The sequence below is a fragment of the Ranitomeya variabilis genome, chromosome 2, assembly GCF_051348905.1.
Source record: "Ranitomeya variabilis isolate aRanVar5 chromosome 2, aRanVar5.hap1, whole genome shotgun sequence".
Lineage (NCBI taxonomy): Eukaryota > Metazoa > Chordata > Amphibia > Anura > Dendrobatidae > Ranitomeya > Ranitomeya variabilis.
In genome coordinates, this window is record NC_135233.1 from 229,902,319 (window position 1) to 229,922,421 (window position 20,103).

At 47.2% G+C, this 20,103-nt stretch overlaps 1 protein-coding gene across 4 annotated transcripts in view; it reads right to left on the bottom strand.

Moving 5' to 3' along the window:
• WNK3 (WNK lysine deficient protein kinase 3) overlaps positions 1–20,103 on the bottom strand; it is a 168,277-nt gene that overhangs the window by 66,814 nt on the left and 81,360 nt on the right. For all 4 annotated transcript variants that reach the window (XM_077283920.1, XM_077283921.1, XM_077283918.1 and 1 more), the window contains exons 11-18: positions 16,834–20,061; positions 15,869–15,918; positions 15,250–15,391; positions 15,051–15,167; positions 14,214–14,357; positions 14,074–14,128; positions 13,492–13,620; positions 2,162–2,958 (exon numbers count right to left, since the gene is read on the bottom strand). In XM_077283920.1, coding sequence (XP_077140035.1) covers positions 2,162–2,958; positions 13,492–13,620; positions 14,074–14,128; positions 14,214–14,357; positions 15,051–15,167; positions 15,250–15,391; positions 15,869–15,918; positions 16,834–20,061 — 4,662 coding nt within the window. The remainder of the gene's footprint in view (positions 1–2,161; positions 2,959–13,491; positions 13,621–14,073; positions 14,129–14,213; positions 14,358–15,050; positions 15,168–15,249; positions 15,392–15,868; positions 15,919–16,833; positions 20,062–20,103) is intronic.

A 20,103-nucleotide genomic window follows, 5' to 3' on the forward strand; every position in this document is an offset into this window, starting at 1 on the left:
GATTTTTTTTTTTTAGTGTTTATCAAAAATTTTGACATTTGTATTAAAAATAAATTTGATTTATGTCACCATTTTCTGAGACCTGTACATTTTTTAATGTTTCCACCGGTTGAGCTGTGTGAAGGCTTATCTTGTGCTTGGCGAGCAGTTTACATTAGTATCGGTTTGGGGTCCTTACAATGTTTTGATCGGCAACCAAAACAGATCGATGTTTTTTATTGGTAATTTTATATTTTAATAGGTTGGACTTTGGTGGATGAGGCGACACAAAATATGCTTAATTTTATTCATTTCTGAAATGAGAAAAGGAAGCGATTCAATTGATTGTTTTTAGAAAATGTTACTTGAAACCTATATTTTTATTTTCTTAAGTCGTCATTTCGTTGCTTGCACTACCGTATTTTTCTGACCATAAGACGCACTTTTTTCCTCCAAATTTGGGAGGAAAGTGTGGGTGTGTCTTATGGTAGGGATGTAGCATGTGGGGGGCAGCAGCGAGTGGGATCGCAATGTTATCCCACTTCAGGAGGCAGAAAAATGTCCCCACTGAGGGGAATCAGCTGCTGGGGAAACCATGTGGTCCCGATGATTAAGTGCAGTGAATATTCATTAGCTACTCCCCGCCCACCTATCAGCTGAGCTGTGAGCCGGAGCAGCAAATGAATACTGCACTTAAGCAGGGACACACATGGTTTCCTCAGCGCTGATTGCTGCAGCAGCTGGGGAGATCTGTGTGTCCGGAGGAGGAGGCAGCAGCAGGGGCCAGGGGGGAGGAGATCGCGGCATACCTGCCTGGGCTAGACCCTGAGTGCTGTGCACAAGGAGGACCTGTGTGATGTCAGAAGTGGGCGGGCTGGAGCATCACATGGCAGCACAGAGCCCTCCCTCTTCTTGACATCATCACAGGTCCTTCAGACTCCAACACTAGAATCTGCTGGCTTCCATTACCTGTGCTGTGGAAAGGCAACAAGAGGGAGGGCTCTGTGTGTGCAGTCATGGGATGCTTTTACCTCACCACAGGCTGGCTGGCTGCCACAATTAAGAGGTCAGTCTTTCCAAAACACAATAAAGCACTCTGCCACTCCTTTAGTGAACTATAACTCCCAGCATGACATAGGATCTGCAGGACATGCTGGGAGTTATAGTTCTCCCATGGGATTTTAAAGCAGCACTCCAGTGTTATTTTGCAGTGCTGGAGTGGTGCTTTCAATATAAGCCCTGTGCCCCCATTCTTATACTCACCCTCCAGCATCTTCATATAGTACTTCACAGACACCACACTGGTCCCGCAGCTTCCAACATTATAACATACTATTATATATAATAACACCACATATAATAGTATGTTATTAAATATTTTACCACATTTTTTTGCTTCAAATATTTTTTTCCCGATTTTCCACCTCTAAAACCTGGGTGCGCCTTATAGTCCAGTGCGTCTTATAGCCCATGTTAAAGGCAGGTGCGACTTGAATAAACACAGCGAGGAGCTCCTGAGCCCACACGTGTAGTGGAGGCAGGGAGGTTGTTTAGGGACAAACCAAAAAAAAAACGAAAATTAAATTACAAAAATAATTGAAACAAACTTGATACAAAATACCCCGCAAAAACATAAGGACAACACACACCAATCATTACTGTAACACTCACACTGACCCAATTACCCGAAAAGGAGAAGTGTAATATATAAAAAAGAACAACAGATGATGACATCCACAAATCTATCATACAGTAACACTATGTTTTAAAAATAGACTGTATAACAATGTTAACACCCCCCCCCCCCCCCCCAAAAAAAAAAACAAAAAAAAAAAAAACACATTTTACAGCAAAGCCTTAACTGTGTCTGGTTCTGAAGACTTAAAGTACCCAGGACCAGCAGAAAGATAACATGCTTGTTGCCTGCAGCCGCCAAGAGAGGGAGCTGTTTTGTATACTAATTGCATGCAGTATACAGTAAACTCCACAGCTCCCTCTAGAGGCGGCAGCAGCATGTTCTCTTTTTGTAGAAGGGAGGAAAAGCTTTCCCAAAAGTAAAAACTGGACTAAGGAAATTGACAACTGTATAAAGTCAAATAAAGGAAGGTATAAAATACTAAAAGAGAATGACACCTTCAAACGTGCACTTCCGATAAATGACTTGGAGACATGAATTACTTACAGATGGCGTTAATTCACCGGGAAACGCAATGACGGTTTCAGCAGCTTGGACTTCCAGGGGATCGACAGGGTCTGTCTGGTCCGGAGTGGCCTGAGTACTGGAGGGATTCACGACTTCAGGGGCGGGACAGGACAGGGTATCCTCAGCGGAAGATGAAAGGGGGGATTCTGTACTCTGGGTCTCCTTTTGGCTATCGGCATATGAGCTGGCAGAGCTGTCTTGGTATAGCAGGTTTCTCAATTTTTCATCAAGGGTTTTGATGCAGTTATCAGAATATTCTATTTTAGGGGGACCTTCGTTGTCAGATTCCTGGACTGAAGCAGAATGCACAAGTGACGCTTCAGAGACGGGGGTCTGGGGATAGTAAGGGGCTTCTGAAGGTCCTATACTGTCTGAATTTGTAAGACCAAGAGACATGCCTGTGGTGTTCTGTCCAGATGAGGGTTGGACAGCGGACTCTGCTGTGCAAATGCCATCATTTGCCCCATGTGCCTCCTGGTCACTACCAACGTGAAGGGCGGGATGCTGAGCCTCTGTCACCACCGCTATATTGTTGCTATACACCTCGGCCTCTTTCTGTATCGGCACAGCGGCCGAGCTATTGTTATTGACAGTGGAGGACAGGATCTGATTACCATTTACCACACGGGTGGTCACCACTAAAGGCTCGGTTTCCTTGGAAGAAACATGGCCATCGGAGGATGTGGAGAGTAGAGGGTGTCCTGTCTGAAAGGAGCAGCTTTGCTTAGCACTAGAAAGGTCATCAGGAAGACTACGCCGTGTCTCATTATGGGGTCCTGGGGAGAGAAGAAAAAAACAAAAAGGAAAAAATATTAATATCATACCAAGACTAGCCACACACATAAGGCTGGATTGCGTATTCTTAGGATAAGCAGACAACATCAAATAGGCACGTGTCCACCTCCAGGGACCTAGCGATCAGCCGATTAAAGAAGCACTGTTGTCACATCGTTTATCTGGCACAGGTCGGTACAGTTTGTAGAGGATATGCCTCATCAGAGGGCTATGTCAGGTCACACTAATCGGATATTGGATAGATTACAATCCAAAATCAAATCTTAGGGAATCGGTCAGCAGATAATTGCTATGAGAGCAGCATAATGTAAGCGCAGAGACCCGGATTACAGCAATGCATCATTTACTAGGCTGTGTGTTGTTTCAAAACAATCAGTGTTTTATCAGCAGGAGATTATCATCACTACAGGACAAGTTGTCTTGTGTCCGCTAGTCCTGCTGCTCTGTTTAACCTCACCCCCACCGCTGATTGGCAGCTCTCTGTCCATTGACAGAAAGCTACCAATCAGTGGTGTGGGAGGAGTTTCATAGGACTCAGCATTTCAGCACTGCTAGATCTGCAGCAGAGAAAAGTACATTATTAGTATTCACCGTACACAGACACCTGAACCACGAGGGAGTTAAGAGCCAACCATGCCTCCAAACCGGACTGTAAGAAGGAGAGCCGTGCTAACAAGGAAAAAGACACTAGCGAAGTACTAGTAGACTTACAAAAATGAAAATAAGCCTTCCAAGTGCGATGATTGACTCGCAATGAGGACGACCTTCGGGCTCTTTATAGTCTCTGGATGACTGACAGACAGACCTGATGCCGTCAAAATCACAGCTTTAACAGCCACTCTGTTACATTTTGTGACCATGAATTCAGATAGAAGAAAGGTCCCCTTGACAGAAGGTTCGGGCGTTCTCGAAGAATTCATGGAACATCTGTCAGGAGTTTGAGAACATCCGAATACCAGACTGTCCGAGGCCAGTCTGGAGCAATGATCTTTCTGAGAAGTCTGTGTAGAAGCGGAAGAGGTGGAAAAAGGTATAAGGTAGAAAGAACTGGGACGAAAATTGCCAGGGCGTCTGCTGCGACCACCTGAGGGTCCCGACACCTTGTAGTTTAGTCTGGATGCCAATATTTCGACATCTGGCATGCTCCACCGCTGACAAATCTGCCTGAACACTTCTGGGTGAAGAGTCAACCCTCCAGTTGGTAGCTGATGGCGACTTCAAAAGTCTGCCTCCGAGTTGTCTACCCCTGGTATATTAACTACAGAGATGGAGGAACCTTGTCCTCTGCCCGCTCCAAAATTTCTGAGACCTCCGACATGGCAGATGGGCTTCGTGTGCCCCCTTGGTGATTGATATAGGCCACAGCCGTGGCGTTGTCTGATTGAATTCTGATCATCAACCATCGGACTAAGTGCTGCCAATATAGAAGAGCCAGACGAACAACTCTGAGCTCCAGCACGCTGACTGGGAAAAGTTTCTCCTGACTGCTCCAGATCCTTTGGACCGTCAAATAACGGAACATTTCTCCCCAGCCGGAAAGGCTGGCATCTGCGACGAGCACCTGCCTATGAAGGGACGAAAAGAGCAACGCTGAGTTAACAGGGGTGATGTTAACAACCGCCCGAGAGACAGTGAAGAGTGAGATTAATAGGCCGATCCAAGAAGTGTATTGAACTGTCCCAAAAGGCTAGGACCTTGTTCTGTATGGCCTTGAATGAAATTGAGCAAATGGCACTGCCTCGAAAGAGTCAATCTCTTCTCCTTCGGAAGGAATACTGATGCTTGAACAGTGTTGAACACCATTCCCATAAACCGTAGCCTCTGCATTGGAACCAAAACAAAATAGTCCTGTTGACAACCTATCCAATTTGTGCCAGAGCCTTTAGAACAGAACAATCTGCAGACCCTCTAAATTCCAGGCAAAGGATAGCGCTTTTGACAAAAATATTGTCCAGATAGGGTAGAACAATTATCCCCCTGGTCCGCAGTAGCGCATGACCGGGGTTAGAATCTTTGTGAACACTGGGTGCTGTGGCCAGCCCGAATTGGAGAATCCTTAACTGAAAGTGATCTTGATTGACAGCAGGTGACTCCATCTTGAAACCACGAAGCCAAAACCATTTGGAGCCATAAATGTAAAATAGGCCGCACCAAGCAGTCTTTCTTTAGGATGAGGAATAGGTTTGAATAGAACCCCCCTTAAGCGCTCTGAACTGGGGACACTACCTGCAATCACTGCTGCCTGAACCAGAAAAGATATCACCTTGTAAAAAGTGACTAATGCTGGGAGAGCTGGGAGGATGGAAGCAAAAGAAACTATCCTGTGGTAGAGCGGTGAAGTCTATTCAGTAACCCGAAGAGACAACCTCCCTGGCCCAATGATCGCCTATTGCCCCCAGCCATGCCTCCTGGAAAAGGCGGAAAGATACAAGAGCATCAGATCAGATCAAGCATCGACCCTTCTGTTGCCTCTGGACCAAGGAGAGCCTAGCCCCAGATTCAAAAGGACGTCCCGTGGGCATCAGTCTAAAGGGAGCTCTCTTAGGCTCCTGGAAAACCAAGTATAACCTGCTGACCTGATTCTTCCAGCTCTGGAAAGTGATGAAAGGAATAGACCTGCAAGGACCCAAGGCAAAGAACAAAACCTGCCGCTTCAAAAGCGGACTTCACCACAGATTCTATAAACCTATCTGTGGAGTCCCAAAGATAAGCGAGACACCGGAGTGTATCACAGGCAGAGAAGACCAAGAGGCCATCAGCTCTGTAGGAAAGAGATATAACCTCTCCATACCACTACACTTCCGGAAGTCTCTGTCTAGTTGTTCTCGAGCTGTAATAACTCTGTAAATTACTCATGGGTAAAAAAAGAATCTAGCCATGTGCTTGCCCTACTAAAAAAAACTGTTTCAGTAATGGGATCTGGTGACACAGCTCTTACTCCCAGAGGTGCCTACAGCCGACACTAAACTGTCAACCATCTCCTTCAGCTTTCCCACCAGATACGGGTCTAGAATGGACTCAGAAACAGAATTAGATTCTGAATGCTGTGGTCTGAGAATTCCCTGCGGAGTGGAAAAGAGTGTGTGAAGAGCCCTCTCAATACGACGGACAAGTGCTGGACAAAACGAAGGCAAGACAATGTCATCATTTAGGTGGAAGGAAGAGACGACCTTAGGTATTAAGGACGGAGACGTCCTCAAGACTACCTTGTCTTGGTGGAAAATGAGGAACGGAGTTCGGCAGGATAGAGCCGCTAACTCTGATACCTGTCTGATCGACGTTACTGCCACCAGAAAAGCTACCTTCCAAGAAAGCAAGGTCAGCGATACATCCTGCAGCGGTTCAAAAGGAGCCGCCTGAAGAACACCTAGGACCAAATTAAGATCCCATGATTCCAAAAGCATTTTTTAGGGAGGTACCATGTGGGCCACCCCCCTGAATGAAGGTCTTCACCTGCAATCTGGTCGCGATCCTGTGTTGGATAAGTTCTGGTGGTAAATCGGGCCCTGGGAATGCAGGTCAGGATGATCTGGCAACCTCCAGGGAACGTCGGTGACGAGTTGTACCAGTTCCATGTACGACGCTCGCCAGGGCCAATCTAGCGCGACCAGAATCACTGGGATCCCCTCTGTTCTGATCTTCCTGATGAGCCTCGGAAGTAATGGGAGTGGGGGAAACACACAAGGAAGGCAAAAATGATGCCAGGGGAGAACCAGTGTGTCCACCCCGATGGCTACCGGATCGCGAGAGCGGGCTATGAACTGTGAAACCTGAGCATTTAGCCTTGAGGCCACCAGGTCGACATCTGGCATTCCCAGCTATGGCAAATCTGCTGAAAAACATCCGGATGAAGAGACCATTCTCCCGAGGCGAGACCCTGATGGCTGAGAAAATCTGCCGCCCAATTTTCTACTCCCAGGATGTGGACTGCTGAGATAACCGAGTGATTTCTCTCGGCCCATTGGAGAATGTGACTTGCTTCGAGCATCACAATCTTGCTGCGGGTGCCCCCCACATGGTTGATGTATGCCACAGCCGTGGCATTGTCCGATTGAATCTGGATGGGGCGACCTGCCAGAAGATGATGAAACCGCCGAAGGGCCAACCTGATTGCTCGTATTTCCAAGAGATTGATCGAGAGAAGCAATTCCAGAGCGGATCAGCGTCCCTGAGCCGTGTGATGACGGAAGATCGCTTCCCAACCTAGGAGACTGGCGTCAGTGGTCACCACCAGCCAAAGTACTGGGAAAAAGGATTTTCCCTGATCCAAAGAAGATCTCACCGTCCACCATCTGAGGGTCTGTCTGACCCGCTGAGGCAGCCGGACCCGACGGTCCAGAGAGAACGGGTTCCTATCCCAGGCTGTCAGAAGCGCATGTTGCAGGGGACGGAGGTGTAGCCGAGCGAATGGAACTGCCTCCATTGCCACGGCCATCTTGCCTAGCACTGTCATCCCGAACCGAATGGAGTGAGGGACAGATCGGGAGAGCTTCCGGGTTCCTTGTTGTAACGCCACGACTTTTTCTGGAGGAAGGATCACCAACCCCCGGGAAGTGTCTAGGATCATGCCAAAGAAGGGTATCTGCTGAGCTCATACCGGCGACAATTTGTCTAAGTTGATCATCCAACCCAGGCGAGAGAGTATACACCGTGATGCTTACGCAGTCTGCGCAGACCAGAAATGATGGGCCTTTGATTATAGGTCATCTAGGTATGGTAGCACAACTATGCCCAGAGAGTGAAGAATGGATTTGACTGTCGCCATGACCTTGGTGAACACACTGGGGGCGGTGGCGAGGCGAAAGGGCAAAGCTGTGATCTGGAAGTGTTCGTCTTGAATGGTGAAACATAGGAATCTTTGGTGAGGTGGAAAAATCGGGATATGGAGATAAGCATCTCGGATGTCGATGGATGCGAGAAACTCCCCCTTCTGCATTGAGGTGATGATCGAGCGGAGGGACTCCATTCGTAAGTGACGAACTCTGACAAATTTGTTTAACAGTTTTAGATCCAGTATGGGGCGCACTGTTCCATCCTTTTTTGTAACCACGAACAGGTTTGAGAAGAACCCTTTGAACCTTTAGTCTTGGGGCACTGGAATGATAAATCCATTTTTGAGGAGTGCATCTATGGCTTGGTAAAAAGCTGTCGCCAGCGATCCTGTTTTGGGAGAACAAGACTGGGAAAAAAAACGTGTGGGCGGGGAAGAAGAGAACTCTATCCTGTATCCAGAAGACACCAGGTCCCTGATCAACCTGTCGTGAATGAATGACCGACAGCCAGGCCTGACGGAAAAAAAGCTGACGGCCGCCAGATACCGTAAGGAGTCATTGCGCAGAGAATCCGTGGGACCTGGATCCCTTGGATCTAGATCGTTTTGGCCTGCTTTTCCATGAGGGATTGGGTCTATATGAGACCTTGGAGCACGTCTTTATGCGTAGGACGCCCCGAGCCAGAAGTAGTAGACGTAGAGGGCTAGCTCGTGTTTCCGGGAAAAGTCCGGAACCCGGTCTGCTGTTGACTCCGAAAAGGCCGGCTGGGGAAGGAATTTGCTTTTCCCTCCAGTAGCATTTCTCTCCAAATAGGCGACCGCTCTGGTAAGGCAGAGAGGTTAGGGACTTTTTTGAAGCAGAATCCGCACGCCACTCTCTGAGCCATAATGCCCTCCTGATGGTGATGGCATTTGCGGCTGCCAACGCAGCACAATTGGCTGCGTCTAGAGAAGCGTGTACCACGTAATTGTCAGCCTGGGAAATTTGATTAGCTGGACTCACTGCCTCAGTGGAGAGAGGTTACTTTCTTGAATGAATTTAGAAAGGTCCTCTGCCTAAGAGACCATAGCTTTAGCCACCCATGTCGCAGCAAAGGACGTAGAAAGTGCAGCGCCGGAGGCTTCAAAGACTGACAGAGCAAGATTTTAAATCTGTCGGTCAGTGGGATTTTTAACCGATGAGCCGTCAGATAAGGATAAGAGCGTTTTTGATGAGAGGATCTACTGATGGGGACTCTATCCAGCGCTTCCTTAGATCAGGAGCAAAGGGATATCTTGTTTCAAGGGGCTTCTGCCCAGTGAAACGTTTGTCTGGCCGATTCTTATGTCTCTGAACAATGTCTGTAAACTCTGCGTTACTGAAGGACACCACGTGATCTGGTATAGCGGAAGAGTCTTCCTCCACCCTCAGAGTCTTGTGGACTGCCTCGATGAGGGTATCTACCGTCTCCCGATACTCCGAGTCCAGGTCTACGGAGACGTCTGACTCGTATTCCGAGTCGTGTTCGCTGCAAACCCCTTCAGAGGGGGATCGGGGAATGGGACTCACGGACCCTGAAGCACGAGAGTGCGCAGAGGACATGGTATGGGTCCGCTTCCTAGAATCTTGTGCGGATCTTACTACAGAAGGGGAGCTTTCCGTACCAGGTAAAAGGGCGCCCTGACTTGAGGAGGGGTCCCGGAAAGACTATTGCTTTGACCAGCGAAGACATAGATTGTGCCAGAGACGTAGCCCACTCAGGGGGACTAAGTCCACTGGGGACGGCATTAGTGGAGAGCTCCTGGACGCATTCAGGGTCACAGGCTGCGCAGAAAGGGGTATTATGGCCCCGGGGTAATGAAGAATTGCAAGTGGTAGATGAGGCAAAAAAACACTGTTTTGTTAGCCTTCTTTGCTTTAGGCCGTGACAGTGTACCCCCTTGATACCCCACTCTACTCAGGGAAGTGTACTGCAGAGAAGGGGTTAAGCTCAGTTTTGTGGCTTATCCAGGTCCTGTGTCTTGTGTCCCCAAGGAAGATGTCCCTTGTCCACGCTCTTTATTGCTGTTCCTGCCCGCTCTACTGTGCCAGACACCGCATAGGAAAAACCGCAGCCCCACACGTGTGTGTGTGTGTCGAAGATGGCCACCGAGATCACAGAGGCGCTTCTAGTTTGGCATGAGAAGCGCCTGAAACACAGAGGGGATCAGCCCTGTGGGCGGAATTAAGGGCAGAGTCAGGCCTAGTCCTGGCAGAGGCCAGGGACTCAATTTTGGGCCGTGGGCGGAGGAAGGAGAGAACCGTGGCCTAATCCAGCCAGAAGCTGGGGACTAAATTATCAGCCGCAGGCTGGCACGCGATGAGAGGGAAGCAGCGAAAAAGCCGTCGGACATCGGGACACCCTCCCCCCCAAGGGACCAGGTCCTTCTTTGCGCCTGAGGAGGGCCCTCCTGCCACCGCTGGAAGCTGCGCTTACTCACTGTCAGGTGCTGCAGTGCAGATGTAGCAGAGCCGAAACTGTGCTGTGCTTCTTAGGCCACTCAATCCACCATCCCTTTGATAGGGAGGTGGAGAGGGACAGACTGCCTCCTTCCATCATCTGCTTTCTGTCAGTGGTGATGCAGTGAGGGCTGCACGGACGCCAATGGGGGGCCACTGTACATCCCATGGGTTCAATCCCTAGGGATGGGTCAGGGCTAATGTCCGGCAGTGAAAAACCCCAACTAGAGTGCCTGTAGCATCAGCCCCCAGTAGCCCCCCAGCCTACCCGATCCACGCTGCAGGAATCCATTCCCCTGATGAGTTTGCTGTCCTATGATGAGGAAAACGCCGATGTGCCCGTGTGCCCACACCATAGTGCCGCGCCATAGCCCAGAAGAGGAAGGGGTAGAGATGCCACCTATGATTGGCTGAAAAAGAAGCCATGGAGATAGGCAGAGAGCAACACAGCCGCCAATTGGCTTGAACATCGTGTCCATGACTGGAAACATTCTGCCTGCCGATTGGCTGAGTACTGTACGCTGTTATCAGAACCACAGAAACAGCGCCCGGCCTGCAGAGAGATGGCTGCAGACACACCGGTCGCCACATGACCAGGTCCCTCTCCAGCCCGCTGACCTGTCCAACTCCCACCCATTTGGGGCAAGGAGAGATCTGATGGGTTAGCAGAAGAAGCCAGCAGTAGCACCTGGCCTCTACACCAAGGATCGCGCCACTATTGTATAGAGCTGTGCACTCTCTGGAAGCAAACACCCCGGAAATACGGATAGATGGAGGAGGGAGGTGAGGGAAGGGCTCATGACAGGGTTATACTTACTTGTCCTGAAGACCTGGAACCCTTAGTCTTCTGCTCCATGCAACACGCGTGGTATATGGGGCGGCGGGTAAGAGCTACTTGGCTTACAGAACACAACCCTAGTACCTTACTACGACTGTGTCAAAGTACGTTGATCCGGCCACACCGACCCGAGAAAATACAGTCTGAGCAATCGCAGCCTGTACTCTCTGTTGCTACATGGGTTAAACAGAGAGCACAATTACACTCTGTTACCCTGAGACATCCCACAGAAACACAAAAAAAGAAAAATATTAAACGCCTAACCTAAGATAGGCCTGAGACACACCTTGCCTCCAACAATAGAAGTGAAGGACAGCATCCAATCCGGGTGGAAAACGTATCACTTTATTTGTGCCAAATGCGACGTTTCGACCATGACGGTCTTTATCAAGCTTGATAAAGACCGTCATGGTCGAAACGTCGCATTTGGCACAAATAAAGTGATACGTTTTCCACCCGGATTGGATGCTGTCCTTCACTTCTATTGATGGTATGTACTCTTCCACTTGGGTCCAGTGGAATTAGGACGGGCATCCCACTATTCAGCTGTGCTGTCAGCTAAACTTTTATTCTTACACCTTGCCTCCAAGTGACAACAAAAAACTGAGGATACCTGACTCCAGCAGGCGAGGTATAGTCTGCTGGGAAAGAAGAAATTTTATTTATCTGCAATAACAGTGTCAGCCTCCAGATGGCAGCAGACTACCCCATGGTTCTGTGTCCCGAATTAAGACTTTGAGAAAACAGGGATTGTATCAAGATTACAGCAAGCAGAGCAGTGTGTGACACATCACTGGAATCAGGATCTCACCCGCTGCATCACACACAAAAAAAAATAAAAAAATCTGCAAGCAGATAAACCTTTAAAGATAAATTCAGTTGCATCTCCTCTTTCACTGCTCAAGTACTACTTTGTAAAGCACACGGAGATGAGCCCCCTGACCTGCCAGCTCCATACTCTCAAGACAGGTTATTGTGAGGTGACAATGTCATTACACAGGCCTCAAGAGGTTACAAGGGTACAAGGGACACTAGGAGTGAATGAAAATGCTGATGCAACACCAGGCCATTATCAGACGATATAATAGGGAGAGATCTGACAGTCTAGGATCCAGGGAAAATGAAAGACACTTTGTTTCTTTGCATACTTTCCCTGCGTCACGAGCACATTTCCCTGTGTTCTGCCAGCACCAAAGGGATGTGTGTCACCACACGGTCTAAGTATGAGAATGAGGGCATCTCTATAGATCCTGTAGTGAGTGCAGACTGTGAAAAGTGTCCCTATTTTGTGAATACACCTCAATGCATAAAAGATCACAACATTTTTTTTTTATTTACGAACAAAAAAAATCATCATCTTAGACTATATGGACAAAAGTATAGGGGCGCTAAACAACCCATCTAAGAGATGTTCTGACCTCCCCTCCTCCATTCTTAGACATAATATGGAGTAGCCTGTCTGCAGATATAACGGCTCCTGCTCTTCTGGAAAGGATTTCTACAAGATTTTGAAGGAGTCTGTGACAATTTTTTCCATCATTTGTGATGTGAGACACTGATGTTGGGGGGAGGCGGGGCTCACTATCCCTGTTCTCGTTCATCCAAAAGGTGTTGGATTGGGTTGAGGTCCGGTCATGATCTTCCACACCAGACCATGTCTGTGTGGGCCAGAAAACGGTGTTCCTCAATCAATTCTCACAAAGCTGGAAGATACAGCTGCATGCAGCTGCTCAGCCAAGAGCCTGCAAGCGAGGGCGCTGTTTGTGCTGATGTTATACCAGAGGAGGTCTGGACACCGCAGTTATGGAGATAGCACAGCGATGGTGACTTTTCTGCCCTCTACTCCTCAGCACTCAGACCCCGCTCTGTAACTTTAAAGGGAACCTGTCACCTGAATTTGGCGGGACCAGTTTTGGGTCATATGGGCGGGGTTTTCGGGTGTTTGATTCACCCTTTCCTTACCCGCTGGCTGCATGCTGGCCGCAATATTGGATTGAAGTTCATTCTCTGTCCTCCGGAGTACACGCCAGCGTAAGGCAATATTGTCTTGTGCAGGCATGTACTCCGGAGGACAGAGAATGAACTTCAATCCCATATTGCGGCCAGCATGCAGCCAGCGGGTAAGGAAAGGGTGAATCAAACACCCGAAAACCCCACCCATATGACCCAAAACTGGTCCCGCCAAATTCAGGTGACAGGTTCCCTTTAAACACTGGGGGCAAAGGGACTGAATGAAAAACCTGAATTCAATAATTAAGAAGTGGAGACCAATACATTTGTCCATGAAGTTTAGGGTTGGCAGCTAAGTCTATAACCACATTGACATATAGATAAGGTGCACTTCCCCATGCACTTGAGGAACAGATTAGAGATGTGAACAGAGACTTATTCTAGTGCAACATCCATTACAACTTCTATTTCCTGACCTGTCGCTTGCTGAGGAACTCTAGTGACTGAGGTTTGGGTGACAAATGATTGGGCTTCACGGTTTCTAATTGTCTGGTTGATAAAAAACCTCCATCGACCCACAGGTGATGACTGTGGCATTGCTTCCCCTAGAAAGAGAACACATCTTGGTAAATGAAGTCAAAATTACAGTGATTTAATTGAAAATCATTAATAGATGCTAGTAAAAAAAAAATATATACTCGAAAAGCCACTCTTTTTTTATATTTTGTTAATACACCCATAGTCTTTAAAAAAAAAAAAAAAACAACTAACAAAACAAAAAACAAATGACATCTTAATGTACATTGACCATACTGCCCAGAGACCCAGCAGTGGATAAGGAGTAGGTTGGAGTACTGGAAAGAGTCATTTGCAAGCCTGAGTGGAAAATACTTTTATTTTTCTAATTTTCTGCAAAGTTCAAAATCTATCCAGATCTCAGAAAACTGCTCTAAATAGAAGTTAGGTTTCGTCGAAAAGCCTTAGGAAGTAATAAAACTTCCAGCGCAGAAGATTTCCACCAGCCTCATTTAGTTTGATTGCCATTTACTACCACTCACCTCCAACTGGGGCAGATGCCGGGGCTGCCACTTGCACAAGCTCAGAAGATCCCATCTATAAGAGGAATTTACAAATGTAAGATGGCAGATAAGATACAAAGATGTGGCTGGTTCACCAAATCACCACTATATTCACTCACATGGCTACTACACTCTGACGGGGCAAGCTCGGCTCGCTCCTCCGCTGGAATAGTGCGTAGAATCTCCTGCGCTTGGGTCACAATCAGTTTCAGCTCCTCTACAAACTTCTCCTTTTCAGCCTCCAGGACAAAGTCGTCTTCAACCTAAAGATTTAGAAGAACAATGGCTTTTTTGGCATCGCCTAGTGTCAGCAGCATACACGCATGGTTTTTTATGTCCCCCAATGTAGCGCGATAGAGAAAGCTTATTTTCAGGATGATTTTCTGTTGCAAAAACACTAGCTAAATAATCAGAAGTCTATGCCCAGCGCTGGGTAATCAAACCAAAGCAAGAGCCCAGATTTTACAAATTGTTATTCCATATCCGCAATGGGAAATGGCTGAAAATCGAGAACCCCCGGGGCAGCCCAGACCACGTTACATAATAGCACTGCATGCACCAGGTCCCTTTAACATGCTCAGCGACTGCTGTTTGCATTGGCACTTCAGCCGCAAGGTAAATTATATTTATGGCACCTAACAAAGGTCACGTCATTATAAACGAGCTAATGGTTTGGTTTAAAGGGCAAGTTCATCTTTGGACACCATCTTACAGGTTTACGTTCAGACATAATGAACATGCAGTGATGAGTAATTGTGTAAATTAGTGATTTATTTTGGACAGATCCTGAGTTACAAGCTGGGGGTTACTGTCCGAAGTAAAGCAGGACATATACATAGAAAAACTAGCCAATTGCCATAATCTACACTGTAAAATATTAGATTGGTGCAAAAACCACAACTCCGAGAAGGCAAAAAAAAAAAAAAAATTCATGAAAAGCTAAAACCTAAACTAACCATATAAAGGGCAATGTCCTCTGGAGCGTCGCCATCTGCATCAAACTTAAAGGTGACCATCTTATTGCTATGGGTCTCCAGTTGGCACTCCACCATGTTATCGCCAAAGCTTGAAACCTGCAGGGATGAGAAGGTAGAACAGGTCAGGAGATTTTACTTATATTATGTTAGAATAAAAACTGTATACAGAGACACCTACCCCGAGGAAGGACAGGTTGAATCGAGTCATTTTATCTGGCCTGGGGCAAGACGCTCTACGTTGCTTCATCTTTTCATGCTTTCCATTTCCAAGGGGCCCATCGGACATGCTGCTGCAGTCTCTAGTGCAGTCAGTCTGCGTGCTGTAATGCAATAATTCATTGCCAAAAGTTAGGAAACACAATGCATATAGGCATATTTATTCCTTTAGTACAGGGCTATTTTAGGGGATAAACAGAATCAGCCCGATCTCACTGATACATGCTTTATGACTGCAGTCAGGGATTAAAAGACTAAAGCATTGGACGTTATAGACTGCCGCTTCCTTACATAAAAGGTTATAAAGTATCTTCAATCTTCACCAAGATCTATTTTTACAAAGAACTGAAATAAAGAAATCTCTGGGGCGTCTGGATCTGACATGAACACATACGCACGATGCTGTGCTGTCATTCATGCAAGTGGATTTACAGCAGCTCAGTAAATTTACTACGGGGTGATTTTCCTAGACATGAAAATATACCGAGCACAGCCGATCACTGGACTGTAACGTTTTTCTAAATGCACATATCTGTGTAACACACACACACAGTAGTGGGGAATAAAGCTTAATAATTTACCTTTGAAATAGGTCGACTTTCTGAACACCAGACAGATCTGCCGGATGCACCTGAAAATGCAAAAGTATCATTAACTATCTATATAACACAATTTTTGTTCCTGGCTTCCAAGAGTAATATTTCAGCTGCCTATGTTTAAAGACTATGGAAAAATGACTACATTTAGCACAAACTTTGATTTTATGACCACATTCAAATTTATTGTGTCAAAAAAGGAAATTATACTATAACAAATTTTTATTTATTTTTTTTCCTGGGTCCAAAGTGTGTTTTCCTAACCAGTTATGCCTAAAACAAATAGAAAATAGTAGTTGTTCCACAAAAACTTTGCTTCCGTGACCAGGACAATGAAATTTTGAAATTTGTTTTAGGGAAAATTCTACATTCGTATTCAATACGGAGTAGTCTTCATTGTCCAGATAACAGAAGCAAAGTTTTGTGGAACAACAACTATTTTCTATTTGTTTTAGGCATAATGGCTTAGGAAAACACACTATAACCCAGGAACAAAAAATAAATAAAAGTGTATTACATAGTGCTATCGGAGTGATGACCGGATCGTGCCATGGTTATTCCCACCATCTACATATGCTATGAAGATGGGAACAACCTATTGCTCTCCGTTATCAATCATATTGGGGTGAAACAGTTATTCAACATTATAAGAAAAGCAAGAAATCTATTTACTCTCCTTTATAAATCTCATACCTAAGTAATGTTGATCACATATATAGGCTGAGCTCACACCATGCAATCCTTTTTTTTTTTTGCTGCCCACGGAACATGGCTATCTATACGGTAGCATCCTTTCGGACGTATACACAGGGAAACTCTCCTGATTTATGTATCTGACGTACACTGTGGTGCACATAACCCTAAACCATGAGCAACGGTCATAAATGGGTCGAGACACGCAAAGGAGAAAGCTTTGTATAATGTGCCACGGGATGGGGACAAGGTCGTACCTGCTGGAATTTTGGATCTGGCTGAGCGGGAAATTGGTACGCATCCTGAGGAGCAACATTCTCAGTTGTGGCAGGAGTTGAGGAGGATGGCTGTGACATCGGATTAAGGTATCCAGGCTGTTGTGATGATTCATAGTTGTCAGGCTGGAGGAGAGGAAGCTGCTGATGTAGAAGTGGTGCCGGCTGCTCTGAAGCAGAATGAACTTGATTTTGTACAGAGATCTGATTCATAGCATCCTTGTTGTGAGCTGCAGGGAGCAATCCGGGCATCACGCGCAGATTCTCCATCGCCTGTGGCTCATAGGCGTGTGCAGGTGGAAGCTGGGACTGCAGATAAGAATCTTGGGTGGGCAAGGAAGCCTTTACATGCATGTTATTTTGCTGGCTGTTCTGCTGAGGTTGGACCATTAAGGGCTGGCCGCTATCTGGAGACTGTACAGACTGCTGTGAATACACGGCATTTTCGGGCTGCCCTTCTGGCCTGTGGTCTTGTGGTGGGGTCATAGTTCTCTGCAGCTGAAGGTTTGTTGGAAGATCAGAAGGTGGCAAAAGTCCATGCACTGGATGGATTGTGTGGCTGTAGATAACTGGATTTTCGGGAACAGGAGGGGCATGCTGCATTGCATAGACCGGCTGATGAGAGGGCTGCATGGGCTGAGAACTGTACATGACCGGATTAGACTGACCTACTGTGTGCTGGGTATACTGCTGCTGATCGGCAGTAGCCGTCTGCTGTACATATAACGGTTCAACCAACGTGACTTGTTGGGGAGCATAGACTGGGGCAGCTGGAGACACTGGTCTATGCATATGCTGCTCGGCGCCCGATGCTGTATGTTGAGTGTATGCAAGCTGGTCTGTGGCTGGGATAGCATGTTTATTATGTGTAGGTTGAGGAGGCGGCTGAGCATAGCCATGCTGATTAATTAAAGGAGTTTCCGATTTATATAGTTGCTGATCTTTGTGAGGTTGCTGTGTGAGGATTGATCGGTCAACATATAAATCTTGTGGAGCATGCTGGACATACACAGGCTGCTCAGACGGCGGCGCCGCATGCTGCACATACACAGGCTGCTCAGACAGCTGTGCTGCATGCTGCACATACACAGGCTGCTCAGATGGTGCCGCTGCATGCTGCACATACACAGGCTGCTCAGACGGCGCTGCATGCTGCACATAAACAGGCTGCTCAGACGGCTGTGCCGCATGCTGCACATACACAGGCTGCTCAGATGGCGGTGCTGGATGCTGCACATACACAGGCTGCTCAGAAGGTGCCGTTGCATGTGGCACATACACAGGATGTTCAGATGGTGCAGCTGCATGCTGCACATATACAGGCTGCTCAGATGGTGCCACGGCATGCTGAACATACACAGGCTGCTCAGGCGGTGGCATCACATGCCTGACAGGAACAGACTGCTCTGATGATGGGACCACATGCTGGGCGTGAATAGGATGCTCAGGTGGTGGTCCTGGATGCTGTCCACGTAGGGGCTGCTCTATTGGTGGTGCCATATGCTGTGCACATGCAGGATGAGCATAGACAGGTTGGTCAGCTGAAGGCATTAAATGCTGTGCATACACTGGTTGTTCAGTTGGTGGCGCAGCATGCTGCACATAAACCGGCTGTTTTTCAGCTGGTGGTATGGTTTTCTGGGGATATAAAGGCTGCTGATGCTCTAGGACCGGGGCTACACCTTGCTGGGTAAATGCAGTTTGCAATTCAGGTTGGGGCACACTTTGCTGGGAACACACTGACTTATGTTGAACATTTCGTGGCAAGCTTTGCTGGGCATATACAGTTTGCTGCATAGCTGAGGGCACAGTTTGTTGGGCATACAATGGTTTCTCGGTAGGCAAGATGATTTTCTGAGAATACATGTTGAACTCTGGTGGAGGTACATTTTGCTGTGCATGTACAGGTTGGTCAGCTGAATGAACCACTTGATGGACATACCCAAGCTTTTCAGCTGCGAGTAAAGTCTGCTGGGTGTACATATTTGGGTCAGATGATTGCAACGATGGCTGAGAGTATACCGGCTGCTCTGCTGACATCTGCTGAAAATATATTGCATTCTCCCCAGATGTGGTCTGCTGTACATACATAATCTGTTCAGTGGATGTAGCTTGTTGGTGATATGCGGCTTTTTCAGGTACCAAAGACTGTGGTGGATAAACTGGCAGCTGGGCATGAGTGTACTGGTCTGGTAAAGGTAGATTTTGCTGTATGTAACGCATCTGGTCAGCAGATTGCAAAATTTGCTGGTTGTAAATCAGTTGCTCATGCAAGACTCCTGTTTGATGCACAAAAGAAGCCTGATCAGATGGTGCAACTGTTCTTTGAGTCTGGTCGGTGGCAACAACGTGTTGCTGTCCATACACTTCCATTGAAGGAATCTGGATGTAAAGAGGCTGCTCCGCAGGATTTTGCATGGTATTAGGAAAATGCTCTGAAGCAGCTCCAGCGTGCTGAGAAAACATGGGCTGCTCCGCTGCAGGTCTGGCCATGTTCAGTGCCTGCTGGACAGGGATTTGTGACGATGGATGCTGCTTGTTTGCAAGCTGCTCGTGCACAGATGTCAAAATTTGCTGCGTGAGTCCGGAACCTTCAGGGACAGCGGAAACAGGAGTGGTGAACGGCAAATGTTCCGTCTCATGGGGATGATCAGTACGCACTTGCTGCAAAACTGTCTCTTGTGCGGCGGTAGCAGAATGCATGACTTTAGGGGCCGGTTCAATAGTCTGTTGCATCAATGGACTTTGGTAAGACGACGTCTGAGGGTTGGAGCTCTGCACCTGCTCCAGGTGAGGCTGCATTTGGAAGTTTTGTCCTTGTTGTAAGTTTGAAGAATACACCATATGGTCCTGGGAAGGAATCGCTGCCACCTGATGTTGCGGCACGTTACCCTGGCCAGCCATTACATTTTGGGTCTGCTGCACCACATTCTGCATGCCATACTGATTTAACATGCTCGGATGACATACAGGAAGGAGCGCTGGAACGTGATTATCGGCTGTCGCACCAAGAACTTGTACACCTGTCAGGCCGCTAGCATCTATATGAACGCCAGCCCTGGTTTGCTGAGTTGTCATTGGCGAGGACAATATTTGGGGGGACAATGCAGACACTGTCGGTTGCAATACTGGTATCATTGATGTGTCTAAGGTGTTTGATTGAGGAAGTGCTTTCACTTCTGTTGAAAATGCCATTTGGGCGTCCTTAGACTGAAAATAAAGGAGGGGAAAAAAAAACAAGTTTAATTTAAG